Here is a 19,583-nt window from a genome sequence, read left to right on the forward strand (position 1 = left end):
AATGCACCTCCAAAAATGGAGTCTGGCCAGCCACAGCTATGCTCTGGCTTCTGGCCAGGGTCTGAGCAGCTGTCTTGGCATCACTGCTGTCCTGGGAGGCCCCCAGGATCCCACGTAAAGCTGCTGGGGCCAGCCTACAGGCCACATATGCTGCTGGGGCCAGCATAGGTGCCATTCCCCTATCCCACCCAGGACAATTTGCCACACACCAGAGTGTGTGTGCAGGGACATAGCTGGGGACAAATAGTACATATGTGTTGCTGCTATTTGTCCCATGGGAAACATGTGCACCCCGCATGTGTATCCCAATGAGTACGCACCTAGTGAGTGTAGCCAGTGCTTCCTTAAATTATTAAACCTGAAAGTGTTAACCTGCCTTTTTTGTTCACATTAAAATTTTGTATTTTTCCCGTCTTCTTTAATGTCAAACCCTAAGTGTTGAGCTTGTTAAATGCTGGACTATGTCCCTTTAAGGTAAATATCAGCTATTCCAGCTAACACGTTTTATTGGTCTAAAGCATGATTAATGCAGTCCCATAACTAAAGTTGTACTAAAAAACTAAGTTCCTGTGTTCCCAACTTTCTTTCGTAGAAATTATTATTGTTTTTTAAATCAATCGTATCACATTGTTGAGATGTGGTTTGCAAGGATTCAGCTACAGGTCTTCATGACCATCTTGTCACTTTTTACACTGCATAGGTTACAATTAAAGTTTCTTACTAGGTCCATAAAAGGAACTGTTTTGGTTAAAGCAGCTAAGCATATTGGAAAATGTCCGGAGGCCACTTCATTAACTAATACATGTGTTTCCTTATATTTGGACATAAGTAACAATAATACATCTGTAATAAGGTTTTTTTTTTAATATTTTTTTTATTAAGACATAACGATCATACTCTGCAGTGCCACTCTACAAATGAAGTATATAGGTCATGTCCTAGCCAGTAGCACTTATGCCTGAATGACATACACTGGTTGAGCTAGTAATCTGTCATATGATCATTATTCTAATTATATTCTTTTCTGCTCAGAGAGATGATGAGGAAATAAGTCAGATTTACTACAGATTTATTGTGGCCACTTTTTTTGCAGCAGCCAGCATATGATTGTTGTACTTCTTACTGTTTGATTTATTCAAACCTCATATTACACTTTCCATATTGTAAATAATGTTTATTTTGATTCATTTTTAGTGGACCCTGAACTTGCTCTTCAGAATCCTGTGGACCTGCCTTCCTTTTCTTCAAACTTTATATTCCCCCTCTTCCCTTCAAAATCTTCCTTCAGGCTATAAGGAACTAGATGGGAAATTTTGAGAAGCTCATTAGTACACTTCCTCTGTTGCTCAAGGGGTTCACTGCATAATCATATTTGATGTTACCTCCCTGATGAAGGCTTCTGAACCTTTCCCACCATAGGAGAAGACGGGTAGCACTCCACAAACATAATCATAGCTATCATGCTATATCAGTATTTGGGAAATTCATTTCCAGAACTAGGATCCACATGCTTTCTTAGTCTGAATTCCCAGGAGGGTTCTTTGGGCCTTAAATAACTAGGGCTGAGCCCTAGATTATAATTGCAATGGAATGCAAATTATGAGCTATAAAGCCATCCCTAATTTTACCATATCTAATTAGTTTATCACTTAAAATACTAAAGTACTTCAAGGCATGCCTGTGGACATGTTGCCATTATCTTCTTATAGAAAGTTCTGTTTGTTACAATGCTTCAGACCATAGGCATAACAAGAGCATGTCATACCGGTAGTAACTTGTAGGGCATGTCCACATGAGTATGCACGTGTTTCCTTGGGGACAAATAGCAGTGGGCACATAGTTATGCTGCACCTGGGCTGGCCCCAGCAGCCTTATCTGGAGTCCTGGGGGCTCCTGAGTCTGCAGCAGCAGTGATCTGGGCACATGGAGCCTCGGTGGAAACCTGAGTGTGGCTAGCCAGGCTCTAGTTTCAGGTGGTGCACGCTGCAGCCATATGCACTGCCCTGCTTTTTTTGGCACCTTTTTTTTAGATACCGTGATTTTCCTGGTATCTAATTCTGGCTCTGTGCTGAAAATATGAGGCCAGGAGAACCTTTTCACATGTGCTGCATGTGTTTTGGTGTACCTCAAAAGACTTTGAGGTGCTGCGAAGTGCACATGCATGCTCATCTGGACTTGCACATAATTTCCACATCTTATTTTCTTCTCGCCCTACTTTATTTAAGGAACTGAATATTAGTGGACAGTGTAGGAGGACTGATGGCCCTAAACAGACTGCAAGGGCAAGAGTAGTGAACTAAACTCCAGCCGTCACCTGGACAGAACATGTGTTAAGTCTCAGTCCCTGTCCCTTTAGCTGAGGCTGCTAACCAAGGTGCTAATTTGTACTAGTTTAAGGTGGCTTCAGTAATGTGGACTGCTGTCTAACAGCATGTGTACTGAGGCTCATTGAATGGCTGTCAGAGTAATGTTTTTTTGTGGTTACCAACACAGGCCAAATTCAGACTAGAAACTGAGGTGAAAGATCACCAATTTCCTGGGCTATCCAATTTCCACTCCTATTATATTACTTAATATCCTCTTGTGTCTTGTAGAATTTCAATATGCATCCAAAAAAGAGGTATTGTATGATTCCTTCAGAATTCTATTGCTGTTTCTTATCGTAGAAATGTAAGCATTGACATACATTTAAAAAATGTAATTATGAATGTCTATAAGATTCAATAAAATGTATCTTACTGCTTTGCCCAAAGAAAGCTGCTTTGGCTAGTTTCCTCTGGGTAACTGTTAGTAATCTAATATCACATAATACAATACTTTGCACTTAAAACACCTGTTCTCTAAGGAATATAAAATTATTTACAAAGATGGATCAATATTATTCCCATATTACAGAGGAAGCGCAGCGATTTGGACAACTGCATGCAGTGCATCAGGACAAAGCTGAGACTAGAAGCCAGGAGGGAGATCCCTGTGCTTTATTGCAGGCCACTGAGCAAAATGACTGTAGTACTGCAAAAATGCTCCAAAACCCTATACCTGTTGGGGATCAGACTTCCCCCAGTGCAGAAACCATGACCACAGCCTAAAGATGGCCTTCAAAGGCTTGTGGGTATGCAGAACAGTGTGACCTACACAATAACACAGGCAGACAGCCATCACATAGATCACTGAAAGAAGTTGGGTTGGAGCAGCCCAGAACTGGGAGAACACAAAGGTGGCTCAGAACAACTATAGAGCTTTTCTCCATGGCTACAAACTCTGTTGTTCCTTTTAAAAGTGCAGAACAGAACCTTATTCTAAGCTTCCTGACTACTACTGGTGCTCTAATTACCAGTCAATGCTGCTTCCCTAACAACTTGGCAAAATAGGCCTGTAAAAGCCTAATTTGGTGTATGTTGCAGAACTAAGTAGTGAATTTTCCTTTTGTTTTGTTGAAATTGTCCTGGTACAGCTCACTATTAGTGAGTGAAACCATTTAGCAAATTTGTAAAGACTGACTTAAAGTTATTGTGGGTTAATCAGTTGTATTGTGCTTGTCTCATGACTGTAATATAGAACTGACCCCCTGTATGTTCCCCTCTTTTTCTGTTTGGCACACTAGAAGATTTATAATATGTAATCAAGCATGTATCGTGTGTGGGAGTGTTGAGAGGGGCTGTAGTCACCAACACTTTCAAAAATGACTCTTGCTTTTGTTACCTCAGTGTTTGGGTGCTTGTCTTGTGACACATTAAAGAATTAGGAGAATGCAAAAGCTGATTTTTTTTGAGCGGAAGCTAAGCACTTGAATATCGGGCACTTTTTTGGTGTCTTCAGTTGGGCAACCAAAATCATTTGTTAAAATTCTGGATATGAGAGAGTGGTAAAACACCTCAAGACTCATCAGAATAAAAGGTTCTAAGAATTTGTAAGGTTATTCTTACTGCAAGCTGTAAGATCTCTGTAAATTCAAACATTATTAACTACCTTCTTTCTCTATTAGCACAAATTTGCCCTTGGCAAAGGAGAGTGCTGTCTTGTCTGCCTTGCAGGCATTCACACAATTAACTCTCTTTCAAAAACATACACAAGATTCCTGCTGTCACCATTCTTAGGCAAATATATCAGACATTGTATGAGGTATGTTTTTACTGAGGCAGAATTAACATGCATTAGCTGTTTCATTGTGGAAAAATATTGGCGATTAGTGTGACAGTGAGGACACCAATTGTGGACAGGAAAATGTATTGACCTCCCCTAATAACTTGCCTTTCCTACTCTTAGGATTTTACAGGGGATAACTGTCACATGTTAGGTTATTTCTCTGAAAAAAACCACCTTTGTTGGTGAAGACAAAACATCATCTAAATGACACTGGGAATACCTGCACAATAGTGGGGGCATCTACACATGCAATTAATGTGCCTCACTAAACTCTGGCACAGTCTGTGCCAGATTTTTATTGCTTCAAGGCTTGCATGTGCACCCAGGACTGCAGCATGTTGAGTTGGGTCAGAGCAGCTTCAGCTGGCAGGAGGCCCGGGGGAGTTGGCCTTCCAGCCCAGGGTTGCTCTGACCTGGCCCAATGTGTTGCAGAGGGGTTAGCTGGCACATGAGGGTGCTCCAGGGCAGGGCTATCCAGCAGCACTGAAGCACCCTTGGGCTCTAGATAGCATCATGAGTGTCTACACATGTACTGTGGTGCAGTAAATAATGCTGCCAAGGCATAATACTTGTAAACACAAGTACTAACCTACAGCAGCCTTTGTTAGTTTAATGAAGCTGAATACAGCAAAATGTCTAGACACTGCATATCTATATGTGCACTAATGCACTTTTACTAATGCACATTAAATTTAGTTCTTCCAATATGAGCTACTAAATAAATGCGCGATGTGCTGCACTAATGTGTAGTAGTGCAAACGCATGCTTTTCAGCTGATTGCTTAATGTGGAGTAGCCTATTCTACTGAGCATTAGTATTTTATCATGGTTTTTAATGTACTGCTTTAATGCACAGTAGAATAGGCTACTGTGCATTAAAGTGCATGTGTAGACACACCCACTGAGACTTTACTTCAGAATTGCCTAATTACCTCCGTAGTAAACATCTCATGTAAAATGTGCCCAGTATCTGCAGTATAGCATAGACATATTGGCTGCTTGCAGATATTAAAAGAAACCAAACAAAATGGTGCTTTACTTTAAATTCTGCATGCTTCTGGGCTGATCCCAGCACAAGCCCAGAAGAGGCAGGCAGTAGTTGGACTTGGCTCACCTGATGTCTATATAGATTGGGTGCTTTAGTGGGGCTTTTCGGCACTTTTATCTAATAGCTGATTGAATCAGCTTTAGCTAAAAGCACCACAAAGTTCCACTGTAAGGCCCAATATATACAGATGCTATGGAGCTGGGTCAAACTAACATACTGCTTCTTCCAGTAAAATGCCTTTTTTTTTTTTTTTTTTAACATCTGCAAGCAGCCATTGAAGCTAGCTTAGGTACCAGTAGCAGATCAGCAACAGGAGCACAGACCTCTGGTGTTGGCTGTAACTACCTAAAAGGCTGGGTAAATTTAATCTGTACTGAGTTTCAGGCTGTTGCAGATAGACTCCTGCTGGTACCAGTTAGCCAGTTTAAAGCTAGCTTGGGTATGTCTATACTATGCTGCAGTCACATTAGTGACTGCAGCGTAGACATATTTAGTACATACACAGGGTCTGACTCTCAGTTTCATATAGACACCTGCCTGTCTCATCTCTTTAAAAATCTCACCCATTCCTTTGCAAACATTATGTTACTATATTAAATAAAAATAATATGTAATTCTGTAAGAATGACAAAAATGTTGTAAATCCCAATAGTTATACAGTAGTTTTTGGAGAAATTATGATAACATATTAAAAATATTTTAGTAAGAAAGGCCTCTCACCCACACTCTCTCTCACATACGTCTAATGTAATCATGCTGCAGCAATGTACATTGAACCATGCCAATCTGTTAAGCTGTTTTACAGAAATAAGGCAATTTATTCTATCTCTAGCAGCTACAAAATGCCAAATAGGCCAAATATCTGTTGCAGAAGGATTTTATTTACTTTGCATGGATGGATTTTTATAACTTTCAAGCATATGTACCCTCTGTAAGAATATGCTGTCTTTTCAGGAATGAAAAAGGAAAAGAAATCTAGGAGGAAAAAAGGGGAAATAGCAATCATAATACCACTGTTTATTAACTAGAAAAGTAGTAAGCACAATCTACAGCAGTCTCCTAGTAAACAATACACTTGAGGTTCCATGTGGCTTTGTAAGCAATCAGACTGGGGCATGCTTGTCTTTCTAAGACAACTCAGGACTCAAGACTGAGAACACAATGGTCAGGCAGCCAGACAATGGTCCTCTTCAACCTGTGACTTCAGTTTTATGTTGGTGTGACTGTGCTGAACTGAACAACTGTGCCCCATTGTTGTAAAATGCTGTAACAGGTCTGTTAACTGTAGTAAATGCTGATGAAAAGGGAGAAATTCCTAATTCTGATGAAGATTATGGAATGTATAGCATTTTGAGATTACAGTGGCCAAAGCCTGGTATATTATTTAGAATATTTCCTTATACCCTGAAATTGTTATAAAAATATTGAGTCCTTTTCCTTTAATATGCTCACACAACTTCAGTTGAATATATCTTTCAGAAAGAGTTATCAAAGTTTGCCCACAATTTTTTAAGCTCAGTACAGAAACTTCTGCATGAAATCCAAAGCCTTGTGTTAAAGGCTAAAATTAGCTGATTAGGAAGCATTTCTAGGGGTCCTTGTAACCTTAACATCTATGAATCTATGGGCTCCTATAGACATGAGCAGAGCATGCTCCAATGGAAAATATGTGCATCAGTGTCCCTGCACTGAAAAAATGGCAGCAGGGCACTTTGAAATAAAGCACATTCAATGAGCTTTAGTTCAAAGTACCCTGCTGCCCATGAATGATGCTTGGCCCCAGTGGCTGGAGGGGCACAGCGGTGGGCAGAGCATGGCTGCGGTAAGCAGGAGCTCCCACAGACTCTGTCGGCAGCAGCAGGGGTGGTGGCAAGTGCCGACAAGGAGTCAGCGACCACCCGCAGATGCTGCCGGCAGTGTTGGCAGCAGCCAGGGGGGATCACTGACTGCCCACAGATGCCACCAGCAAAGGGGGAACATGGCAAGAGAGGACCAGCTGCAGGCACCGCTGACAGTGTGGCAGTGCCATTTTGTAGAGGGTGCACCCCCTACGCATTGCCCCTGCTGCTGCCATTTTTTCAGTGTGGGGACACGGATACATATGATGCGTGGGAGCTTTTAATTAGCGTGGCTAGCTAATAAAAGCGCCTGGGGCCATGTTTTAATGGAATAATGTACTACATAAGTTTTGTCATAGCAGGAGAGAAATAAAAAGCCACATTTTTTTTAGAGCTACTTGTATCAAGCATCTGTCTAGAAGTGAGTTTTTGCTGCCTGAGGTTTTTTCCTCTGTCATTTGTTCTGATTGGCCAGATGTAATTCAGAGGCAGGATACTATGTAGCGAGGTGTTACTGCTACCATCTGTTTCCTTTCTAAAAGGTCATGAAGTTTCCTTTTTCCACCTTTTGTTAGAATCATTTCAGATAGATACTTGTTCCCTCTCTCTCTCACTTTTCTGCATCTAGGAGCCTGAATGCTCCTACTGATATTGCCCGGAATTCTGTCACTATCTTCAGTCCAGTATCAGCTGTTAGACCAGAGGTGAAATAAGATTCATTGGTCAGGGCCCACCCTAAGTCTCAGCCTGCCCTGCAGCTGCACCATGGGTGCAGAGCCACTGCCTGCCAGGTGCAAGTAGCGTGGACTGAGCTCTAGGAGTGGCCCCTTGTCCTGCCGAGGCTCAGTCCAGCTGCAGTGGCTCCCAGCAACTGGCGCCTAGAACCCACAGCCTGCCACCTAGCCTGGCCACTGGTTTTGTCCACACCAAGGTTGGGGCCCCTGGGCCTAGACATTAATCTGCCTATGTGTTGGATACTGCAGTAGAAAAATCAATGCTCTCTCTCTACACAGGTAAACTAGGTACAAGGGTGTTGTTTCTTCAAACACCCTGAAGCCTCAGTTCCTCATTTTCTCTTGCCACACTACCTCATCCCTTCATTTTTCCACCCTTTCCTTTGATCTAATTCTTTCATCAATCTTTATCTTCACTTCTTCATTCTGCTCCTCAGGCCGGGGACATATTGCTTTCTACCGTAAGCTTCCATAACCAAGCGCTATTTGTGTAGGACATCTAGAAGAGACTAGACCTTTACTAGGATCTACACCTGGAGACCAGTTCACTCACACTAGTCCTCTCTTTTGGTTTTCTCAGCACAATGGGACTTTGGGCTTTGGTGCTACCCTTTCCTTTCCTTCCTCCACTACTTTCTTCTGTGATGTGAAATATATTAGTCTAATAGGTGCATCTCCACCTTGCCTTCTGCCTGAAATATTGAACAATGTCGACATTTAAACTGCCTTAAGTGGACTTCTGATTTACCACCCCCATGGAGATGATTAGCTGAAGCTCAGATAGCAGAGAATTAGCCCAGCAGGCAGCTAACGCTGTGTTGGTTTATGCCCCAATCGGTAAGTGCGATGGCCATTCCATTAATATTTGATGTATATATTTATAGTGATAAAATGATTGTATCGTTTATTTATACTTTTATGTTCTGACGTTGTGATATAATCCAATACATAACTTAATGCTGTTGTAATGTATATAGGAACTATTCTATACAGCATGTATATCACATAACACATAGATAACATGTGCTGTTATAGTTATCTATCTATACATATGAAATGAGTAGTAACTTTGAATTATTAAATATCATTATAAATAATAGTAATACTCCTTATTATTTGTAATTTCCCTGACAAGAGAATATATGTACCATGCTACAGTTATCTACTTATAGGTATGAAATGAACAAGTAATTTAAAATTATTCTTTAATATTATCAGTATTAATAATGATAATAAAAACAATTATTTGCAATTTCCCTGACAACAGGAAATATATACCATGCTACAGTTTCATATCTCTAGATATGAAATACATGCTTTTAAATGATTTAATATTACTATTATTATTAATAATGGGAGTGGGAGCGAGGGGTGATTCAAACATTAAGGCTCTGGTCAGGGACACTGCAAATAATAATAATAGTAAGAAGATTATAAGATGATAATAATTATTGCTATTATTATTATTTGCAGTGTCCCTGACCAGAGTCTTAATACTTGAATTATCCCTCGCTCCCACCGTGAAGAAAACAGCCCCGGCTCCAGGAAGCACGCCACGACGGGTGGATACAACCCCTCCCCCAGTGCCTCACCCCTGCCCTAGTGCCCCTCCCCCCGCTTCCTGAGCTCCATTCCCGCCACACCCTCTCACTCGCCCCCCCCGCAAACTCCCCGCCCCCTCCCACTCGCGCTCGCTCCCTCCCTCCCTCCTCATTGGCCCGGCATGACTGCGAGACGACCCCGCCCCCGGCGCAGGCGCAGTGCCGGTCCTTTCTCTCGCACTCGCGCTGCCCCGCCCCCCAGGCCGGCCGTTGCCCCGCCCCGTTTCCCCCCCCACCCCCCCAGCTCGCGGAGCGGCCGTTGTTGTCAGTGCTCCTCGTACCCGCCGCTGCTGCTGCCTCCGCGAGCCCGAGCCCGAGCCGGAGTCGGGGTGGGCCGAGCCGCCGCGGTGCTACCGGCCGGTTCCCGGAGACGCCGGTGCCCATGAAGGGGGCGGTGGCTGGAGGAGACGCGGCGGGGAGTAAGTTCCCGGGCGGGGCCGGGGCTTCTGCGAGGGGAGGGGGCGCTGGCCGGGGCCGCTGCAGGCCTCCCTCAGCCGTGGGGGCAGGTGTGAGCGCGGGCTGGCGGCGTGTGCGGGCATCGCAACCCCCGCGGCGCGGGAGCGAGAGCAGTTCCTTTGCGTGGCGGCTGCCCCTGTGTGGCAGCGGGGCCGCCTCGCCCTCCTCGGTGGCAGGGGAGGGCAGGGCAGGGCAGGTCAGGGTAGCGCCAGGCCGGGCCGGTGGGGAGATGACAGTGCATCTCAGCCCTGGGCGGGGAGCGGGGCCCGCGGGCAGGGCCGGCCGGGGGCATCGACGTGCCCTTCGCACTCCCTGCGGTTCCTGCAGTAAAGCCGCTTGACAGGTGGCCACGTCTCTGGGAAATAACTTCTCAGCGGTTTCTGGTCTGGATGGCAGGTGCTCAGCAAGCCCTACGTAGAGAGGGAGCCATAGGGAGAGATGCGCGAGTCTTGGTGTTCGGCTGCATTGAGTGCTGAAGAGCTGCCACTGGGGAAAATGCCCGCTGTGACAGGAGGCTGGCTGGAGAGCAATGTGACCTACTTCCAGTTGGCCTTTTTATGGCTTGAAACACCTGTGGAAAGGCTCTTCCAGCACGGAGTCAGTTCCTGAAGGAGAGAGCTTTGACTGAGGGGTACAGAAACGTTGTAGGAATGCTTTGCTTGTTGGCTCTATTGGGCCGCTTTATGTGTATCCTCCTTTTAAACGTCTTGTTAAGACTAGAAATGTGGGGGGAGGGGAAATAGCTGCCTCCATGGTAAAAGAGCAGTTCTTGGCACCATAGAAATTGGCTGAATGACTTATAGGCATTTTCTAGCATGAATGAATCGCATCCAAATGGTGAGAGTTGAGATCTGTTTAAGCCTGCCCTCTGTGCTGCAGCCACTACTTAGTCATGCAGGCTGTTGTTTTGAGAGCATTTTTGTGGGGAAACCTTTAGACTTTGGGGGATAGTATACATATCCAGGCAAAGTGGGAATAAATTTAGTGTTTTACGGATTCTAAAAATGCTAAACAGGTCTCTCAAGCAATGTCCCACTGAGGAATTGATTAGTTCTGTGTTTGTTATTTGAGGTACATCATGTAGAATGAAAAGGCAGCTGACTTCAGCTGTTATCAACAAAAAGTACTGGGGAGTCTGTTGATTACATTGGGTAGCAATGATGGATAGCTCTTATAATTCGTGAAACAGAACAAATTTATAAATATCTGTTGCGCACTATTTTAAACAGGGTCTGTTCTTATTTTATTTGATATATTAAATACCAATGTTTTTGAGAGTTTTCCTGTTTTGTTTTTTATATTAGCAATTCAGGTCTTGCCTAACCTATTTTCACTAGAAGATTCTGGTGATTAGGGTTATGTTAAGTGAAACCTGAATTACTGGGAAGAGAAGTTAACTTTTATTCAGATAGTTAGGAAATGCAAATATTTTTTGCAAATTTCAAATGCCTGAAGACCTCAGGTCCTCATCCTTTGAATTACATTTTATAGACCTTGCAATCCACATCTGAAGCATCAAAGCTTCCATCAAATTTGGGGAAGGCTGGATTTGACATTTCTGATTCAGCTAAGGTTGAATAAAAGGGTAAATTTTGTTTTTCTTTTATACAGTATAAACAGTCAAAAATTTTAAAAAACTCACTTAATTTCCTTTGTATAGTCAGTGTCTTAACTTTTCAGTTTTACTGATGTTCCCTGAACTTAAATTCACTCCCATTCTAGGATCAGTAGGCATTGTAACAGGATTCAAGTCAGCCCAGTGTAGGTGATCTAAAACCTTTATAACCTTTTCCAGTAGTGCAATAAAAGAGGTAGTCTAAATTCCAATAGGTTTTCACATTCCATTTATTTAAAACTATTAGTAAATCTCTTTAAAATGGGTGTAAATATATGTGTCTACCCAACCTCTTAGTTTAGCTGCAGCCTCTTTTTCTGTATTCATACAGTGAAGATAACCTTTGTCTCATGCTGTTCTGATCACCTTGCCTCCTCTTCCCTTCAGTTCACTCTGCTTGCTCCCTGTATGCCTTCTATATCAGGTTTATGCAACTTCTTTTCTATCCGAATCTAATCTTGCACTCTTCATTTTGGCATCATTTTATGCATGACCACTACCACTTATCCTGCCTTTTTTTGCTGCCTTGTCTATCTCCATGCTGTCTCTTCTGCCAGGCACACACTAGTAAGAGTTTAGCAAGCTTCCTCCTCAAAATGCATCTTTTTCATGAGGCTTGCCAGTAATACTATTCCTCTTGTTCTTTTCTCCCCAAAATCTCATAAAGCGCTTTATTGTTAACCTGAAAACTTTTTTGCTGCACTGTTGTGCATCTCAACTGTATGGTCATCTAGTGCTTTCTTTTAATTAAGTCATCTGTTTCTTATTTTAGGTTATGTTTTATATTGGGATGTCAAACTCATTTGGCCCTGCAGCTGGGACAGTGTGTGAACAGTGTTAATCCCTGCGGCTGCCAGATTTGCTGTTTCAGTGCAGCTCTGGAACCCAGAGAGTTAATACCACTGCTGCTTGGCTCCCCTTTTCCCCTGCAGACAATTTTAGAAACCAGGGTGACCAAACCCCCCTAATTTCAGCTGTGGGGGTAATTGGGGAGGTGAAATGAGTGATGTTAACATTCTTGGTTCTGGAGCTGTACTGAAACCGTGGGTCTGGCAGCCATGGGGATTAATGCTGTCACTGCAGGAGGTCTGGCAGCAGCTATGATGAGCCCTGCAAGATTGATCTGGCCCCCCAAGATGCTCACAAGAAGCCCCATGAGGTTGATGACCCATCATCATGGGCTGGATCTGGCCATGGGCCATGTTTGACCCTGATGTTGTACATAACAATGAGCCCATCATGTGCTGCAAAGTACTATTAGGCATGTTGTCAACCACTTTTGAGGTGGCACATAATAATATGTTCTGTGGTTTATGTATCTGTGATGCAGCCCCATATATAATATAAAGAGATGTTGCAACAGCTTCTACACAGCAGTAGGATATGAGAAATTGTGCATCTATTTGAAAAGCGGAGAGAATGTAAATTGGCGGAGTGTAGAATCCAGCAATGAATTTGGCCAGGGTGTTATTGTTAAGAACTTCTTGAAGGAAAAGTGCCATATTATCTTGAATAATTGTAAATGGATGAGATCTTTCATCTGAAAGCCTGCGTCTCTCATCTGCACACTGCCCCCCTTATAGTTGTTTTGGTGCACTGATGTTATCCCAGCTTGGAAAAGATGTACCAGCATGACTCCTGTATTATCCATTGTCTTCTTCAGCAGTCTCTCATTCAGTTACTACCAGGTCAAACCTGGTAGATCTTGAAATATAAGACAGTGGCTCAGGATTTTATGGCTTCAGTCTACAGGTATTAAAGCACAATGAATTTCACTTTTCTGCCAATTCAAAACTAACTTAAGAGGTTAGTGATGAAGATTAAAAAAAACCAAACTGAATAACTGTAGGTGAGGAAGGACATTGTGAATCCTTAAGGTGAAGTAGCTTGTGGTTGCAGGTCCTAATGGAAAAGTTTCAGTATTATGAATGCATATTATGCTTAAACCAATTGTCTCTGAGCTCTACTATCTGAGACATTTGCTGAACAAGTGAAGCTCTCTCGAATTTAGGTCAAAGAGGTGCTGTTGAAATCTTATTTTAATGGGAAATGTTTGAGCTTACAAACATTTTGCTTTGGGTTTTAGCAGTACCTGTGTCTATTTGTAGCTAAGCTTTCAGAGCTTGGTTCATGTTAGACTTTTTTTTAACCTACCTATGCCAGTCCACGAGATGGAAAAAACCCACATTGCATTATTCTGCTGTTTTCTTTGAATTATGTGCTGCAGTATTGGGGTATTTCAGTTGCTAGAAAGAATTGACTGGCATTGAGGTACTATCGGAATGTTGGATAAAATGGTGTGAAATGTAGTTAATTTTGTTATGGTCTATAAATATTTACATATAGTAAGGAGTAATAATTAAAAACATCTCTGCTTGCTTAGGAACTAAGGGAAAAAAGAATGCAAAACTGACATCAGAACTTCCTTTGGAGACACCAGTAAGTAGACCCTTGGAAAAAACAATGCATCGATGAGACTTCATGAGCAAAGAATAGACCCAAATGATCCCTCTGAAGGGGCACTGTCAAGGTTGGTGAACAGAAATTTGACCTGTCTCTTCTTTCTTTCGATAAAATCCGTACAAATAACTTTCCAAATGAACACTGCGATTTCTCTGTTTGATAGAAAACAGTACCCTCAATCATGATATGGCCCTCAACAATATTATTTACATATTGTATTTGCATAGGCAGCCCTTCTGAAACAGTTTCAGGCTTCCGCTTATTAAAAAAAATATAGGGAGTAGGATGAAGTAGGAAGATAAGGGATTTAGAGTTCCAAAGAGGAGCGAAAATTACTTGGGTAGTGCCTACCGGCCTTTGAAAAACGAACTGTTTGGAATGAGAAGACTATATGGTCTTATTTCTGGAATCAAGGAAAGTTAATCAAAAAGCTTGCCACTTCTTTGATTATATTATCATCATTTATCTATTGGCTAGTTTGTAATCAAGTTAATTAATATTTTGGGGGCTAAGGAAAGAGCTTTTTGCTACTTTAGGGAGCTCTGCAGTAGAAAAAAGTAGTTGGCTGTATTTAGTGTCAAAATGGATTTATTTTGATGTTGTCCCTATTTGGTGTGAGTAGAAGAAAAAGCCTAATGCTCAAAATGGCAAAAATAGAATGCCAGTGGGAATAATATGGAATGGGTGGAGCAATTTTTTTTTTTTTTAAGTCTAATGCTCATCTTTCTCCACTGCACTATTTGAAAATATGTAGAGAACTGCTCTGTAGAACTCTGCAAACTCTTATTTTGCTGCATGTTGTCTGTTATGACTTGTCTATACACTATTTTGTACTAGTACGTGTTCAGTATAGGATCAAAGTACATAAACACAGTACAGGAAGTAATTGGTGTTGGAGCTACAGCCTGAAGCATAAGTTTCTGCTGGAGACTATTAGTGCTGGGGTTCTTAGATTTTCATAGTGTGGATCACATCTTACTAGGGTCTTAGGGTGCACTTTATTTTTTCCATGGGAAAGCTCATGCTTATACCCCAGTATCTGCATGCACTAGTTGGTTCCCCAGAAGTCTTGAGGGTACCATGCATTAGTGGGGGGTAGATGTTTTTATACAGATGACATGATCTAAGGCAGGGGTGTCCAACCTTTTTGAATGTGGGGCTGGGTCACGAACTTTTTATCATCCAGTGGGCCGGTGAGCCATATTCAAAGATCTCACAGGAAGTGGTATCGTATCAGGAAGTGATGTCATTTGACACCAATGAAGTTGCAGGAAGTGACAATGAAATGGGTCTGGAAATGTGGTTTAAAATCCAAAATAAAAATGATATAAAAGCAAGAATGAAATAATACCAAACACTTGACTAAAATAAACACTTTCACTTCTACTCACTTCTCAATGAATGAAAGAAGCATAATGCAAGTCGACAGATCAAATGTGGAAAAGGTATCAGCCACAGTGGAAGCTAATCAAAGCAACAAAATATGGGCATTTTTGAGAATAATCTTCAAAAAGATTTACTTTTATTGAATTAATAACTTGTTAGTAACACATTTTTAATGAGTAGTAACAAGTTGAACCCCCAATCCCGCACAAAGAGAAACAGAAGCAAACACAATCCAAATACTGGACAGTATTTTTACAAAGATTTTTACCTGCTCCAAATTTATGTAGGAACCCAGATCATTCATGCTCTATTCTTGAGCATATTGTTCAGTCTTAAACGAGCATACAGCACAGCTGCAGGGGGCTCAGCCACAACTTTCCTTCCCTGGTGCAGCCCTTCCAGCCCATCCTGTGCCCTATCAAGCAGTGGCTTCCCCACGTGCTGCTGCATTTTCCCCCTACTAGCGCCAGCTGCTCCCAAAAGGCAAGAGGCTCCACTGCTGCTTCTGCTGGCCAGTGCCAACCCAGCTGGGCATCCCCCAGCAGCACGTGCAAAGCCAGCTTCAGCCACATGCTGCCCTGGATGGGATGGGCCCAGCCGGGTTGGCACCAGCCAGGAAAAGCAGCATGCAGCTGAAGCTGGCTTCCTACTTGCTGCTAGGGACGGGAGGATTCTGGCCAGGTCGGCACCGGCCAGCAGAAGCGGCGGCAGAGCCATGTACCACTCGGGACGGGATGAGCCCGGCCAGAGAGGCAGGGGCTCAGCTGCATTTTCCCCCTGCCTGCACCAGTCAGTCCTGAGTGGCACATGGCTCTGCCTCTGCTGGCTGGTGCTGACCTGGCTGGGCTCCTCCTGCCCCCAGCAGCACGTGGCAATCTGGCTTCAGCTAGCTGCATGTGGGTCCCTAGAGGCGAGCTGGATGCTGGGGGCAAGGGGCAGAGCCAGAGGAGAAATAGGCACTGTACCCAGCTCGTCTCATCGGGCATGGCTGGGGCAGCCCTGCACCGCACAGCCCTTGGGGCAGCGGCAGCAGGACCCGGCTCACGTGATGAGCCTGACCCCACGGGGGTAAGCAGCTCGCCTCTGCTCGCTGTCAGCTGGGGCCTGTGGTCCAGCCCTGCCCTGCCCGCCTTGCCTTGCTGCTGGCCCACCACCACCGTGGAGAAGGCACCAGGACTCCTTGCCTGTCCCGAGCGAGGGACCTTGGGCCAGAGAAAATGGCTTGGCAGGCTCCATGGTGGCCCGGGGGCCATATGTTGGACAAGCCTGATCTAGGGCATGATGAGAACCGTGGTTTGGTCCTTGGCTGCAAGAAGAAAAATATGGTAGAATTGGTTAACCTTAAAAGTCCAGGAGCTGTATCATGGGGAGTCTGCCGCTCAAATGTCTCCATATTTGGAAAACTAACCCTGACCTGCACTTCCAAAGAGTCTCTTATTTCTCATCCTCTTATCTAGTGAAACATTCTACCTGATGCTTTGTTAATTTTGGACCAAAATCTAAAAAAAAACAAAACAACCCACACATAATAGGGACCCGACATAAGTCCCTATTGCAGGATGATTGCTGGTAATGTTTATTATAGTAGTGCCTAAGGACCAACTAAAAATAGTGCTAGGACCCTGCTGTGTAGCATGGTAAATGATTCCTGTCCCAAAGTGTTTTATGATTAAAATAGGCAAACAGGCACAGGGCGAGTGGTGGATGCACATGTTGAGTGAACAATATCTTAGTAGCAAACATGGTCCCTAACCTTTTACGAAGGGGTTTGTGGGAATAAGGGAGACTGGGGCAAGCTTGGAGTGAGATGAGTCAAGAGTGAGAGCTAGAGAGAGAGTGTGAGCAAGTGATCAAAAAAGTCAGAACTGGAGAAAAAATCCAGTTAGAACTACAGAAACTTTGAATGTTTAGTAGTCTCAGCTTTCATTCCTTTTGCAGATGATTTGTAAAAGTTGGACTCTGCTTCCCTCTGCAATTTTCCTTCAAGGCCCCATGCTGGGGGTCCTGGCCCACTTTTCACACAGGCTTGAAATCTTGGAACATCTATTGAATGAGGTTAGATGCATTTGAGAATCCACTTTATTTTCAGTAAAAACAGAGTTTTGTAGAGCAGAACATCCTTTACTATAAAACTTTAGTTTTGTACTTCTACCAATTCCATGACATTTCAAATTAACATTTTTTCTTGGGCTATTTCAAAAACTATGTTTTGACTTAGTATGTTTTAATGGCCCAGTTAAATGCAGAAAATAGGACTTGAATGTTGGCATGGTTTTATCTGTAGCAGTGCAACTATAATAAAGCACTGAAGGAAAAGGGAAAACTATTTTTTGTGGCTGTTTTCAATTAATCTTTTGTGTCTTGAAACGTTGTATATTATTTAGTGTATTTTAGTGGAGTACATTTCCAGCTTATAACATAAATATACTAAAACTTGCTGTGATAAAATAAACGTGTGCTTGCTTGCTTGTTTGCTTTGTTTTTATTATTAGCTTTTTGGTTTCTTATGCTCCAAAATTCAGAAGGTCTTCTAGTTTTCCTTGCTGGTAAAGTGTTTTGGCGGACTGAGAGTTTTAGGTAAATAAATAAGTTATTTAAAGTAGAATATAAAACAATTATGGTGATGCTACTGGAATAAATAAAATGAAAAGGAATAGCTAATAAGCACTTAAGTAAGGTAGATCCTACTTTGTCAACTGCTTTTATTTTCTGTGACATTCTGCACTTACTGTCTTACTACACTTACATTTTTGTCAAATAGGTTTAAGCGCCATCAGTCCCATTCTTAGCAAAAACAAAAGAAACCCCCTTTGTTCAGCAGAGGGACCAGGATTGTAATAGATGTGCCTTGATTTGACTTCTTTAGAGAGCAGGTGCATTGCCCAGGCAAGAACAATGAAGACTTCAGTGCTATTGATAACAATACAACTACTTTTGGAACAAGACTTTATCTAATAAGTAGAAGTTAGATGCAGTGAAGTAGGCAGATGCCATTTAGATCTCACGCAAAGCCTAAATCGTTAGTGACTAGGTGAATTAGTGTGTTCTGGCAGGGAAAGTAGGAGGAGAGCAGTATATGTCCATTTGATATATATTTTTTTTATTGGCATTCTCACTTAATTTGGGGTTTCAGTAACAATTGCATGCTTCTTTCTGTAATAAAACTGTCTCTGAAGATCCTTGTAGAAACTGTTCATAGTGGTTTATGAGGAAAGACATGCGACTTCTAGAGTTTTGCAGAGGCTGTGTTCTGAATTCTAGTTACTTGCAGATGACTCTTATTGCAGACAGTTATTGTCAGATGGGTGTGGCTGAACGCAAGCATAGAGTAGCATGACCAGCATTTAGAACAGTTACAAAAATCCTGATTAAAATGTTTTTCAAGTAGATATAACTGACGTGACACTTAAAATGTTTCCAGCTGCTTACAGGATTTCCTGCCTGGAACACTCAAGCTTGCTACCTTGCACAAAAAAAAGGAAGTGTCTGTTATTTTACAGATGAGGAAACTGAGGCACTAACACTATTACTTGTTTAAAACAGCCTGGTAGACTAGTGGTAGTGCCAAGAATAAACCATGGCTTTAACAATAACCCTCGTGGGTTCACGGGTAACCTGTAAACCAAAAATGGGAGTTGCAGGTGCATTTGTCAAGCATTCATTCTAAGCTCTAAATTTAGGTGGCACATGCATGTGTTGTACTCTGTTTTGTACGAAGCATAAAATTATGTGATGTCTTGTCCTTTTTATCCTAAGGTTGGGGGGGGTTTGCTTTGTTTTGGTGGGTTGAGTTTTTATTTGTTTTGTATCTTTGTTTTGGATACACCTTAGCTCAGGTTTACAGTTGGGAGGAGAAAAGTGCTTGTTGAAGGATTTGAAACTTGGTTTTAGCTTGTTTCCATAAAATTGGGACCGTGTCATTAAGGAAAGCCCTCATTGTCCTTTTTGAGTCCACTCAATCTCTCTTTGGCCTCTGACGTGTTATTTAAGGGGAATTCTATTTAAGGTGTGATAATACAGTGAATGAGCCACAAAGTTGTTTTGCATACAACTTCATGGCTCATTTGTATCATATCTTAAATTGACCATGCGGCCAGTTGGGGCTGGCCCATGATAGATCCTTAACTGAAGCCATTGGAACCCAGTGCTTATAACGGTTACCATGTTTGAGGGGCAGCAGGTTACTCTTTTCATGGCCTAGAGGAGATTATCAATGGCATCAACTGTTTCATGTCCTGTTCTGAAGCCTACCCTGGGTATATTGAGAGTGTCCAAGAGGAGTTGACGGTGATCTTTG

At 42.6% G+C, this 19,583-nt stretch overlaps 1 protein-coding gene across 5 annotated transcripts in view; it reads left to right on the forward strand.

Annotated features, from left to right (window-relative positions):
• The first annotated feature begins 9,605 nt into the window (after positions 1-9,605).
• The window catches only part of SNRK (SNF related kinase), a 65,678-nt gene continuing 55,700 nt past the window's right edge, over positions 9,606-19,583 (forward strand). For 2 of the 5 annotated variants that reach the window (XM_090046439.1, XM_090046443.1), the window contains exons 1-2: positions 9,606-9,785; positions 13,821-13,967. Coding sequence is in view for 1 of the 5 variants with exons in the window: in XM_090046443.1 (XP_089902569.1) it covers positions 13,940-13,967 (28 nt within the window). In the remaining 4 variants the exon portion in view is untranslated. Of the gene's footprint in view, positions 9,786-9,981; positions 10,454-13,820; positions 13,968-19,583 lie in introns of those variants that run through there. The other 3 variants (XM_090046441.1, XM_090046440.1, XM_090046442.1) reach the window with 3 other exon arrangements.

Source organism: Crocodylus siamensis, chromosome 5, assembly GCF_052110815.1.
Source record: "Crocodylus siamensis isolate JL-2025a chromosome 5, ASM5211081v1, whole genome shotgun sequence".
In the NCBI taxonomy this organism is placed as follows: Eukaryota; Metazoa; Chordata; order Crocodylia; family Crocodylidae; genus Crocodylus; species Crocodylus siamensis.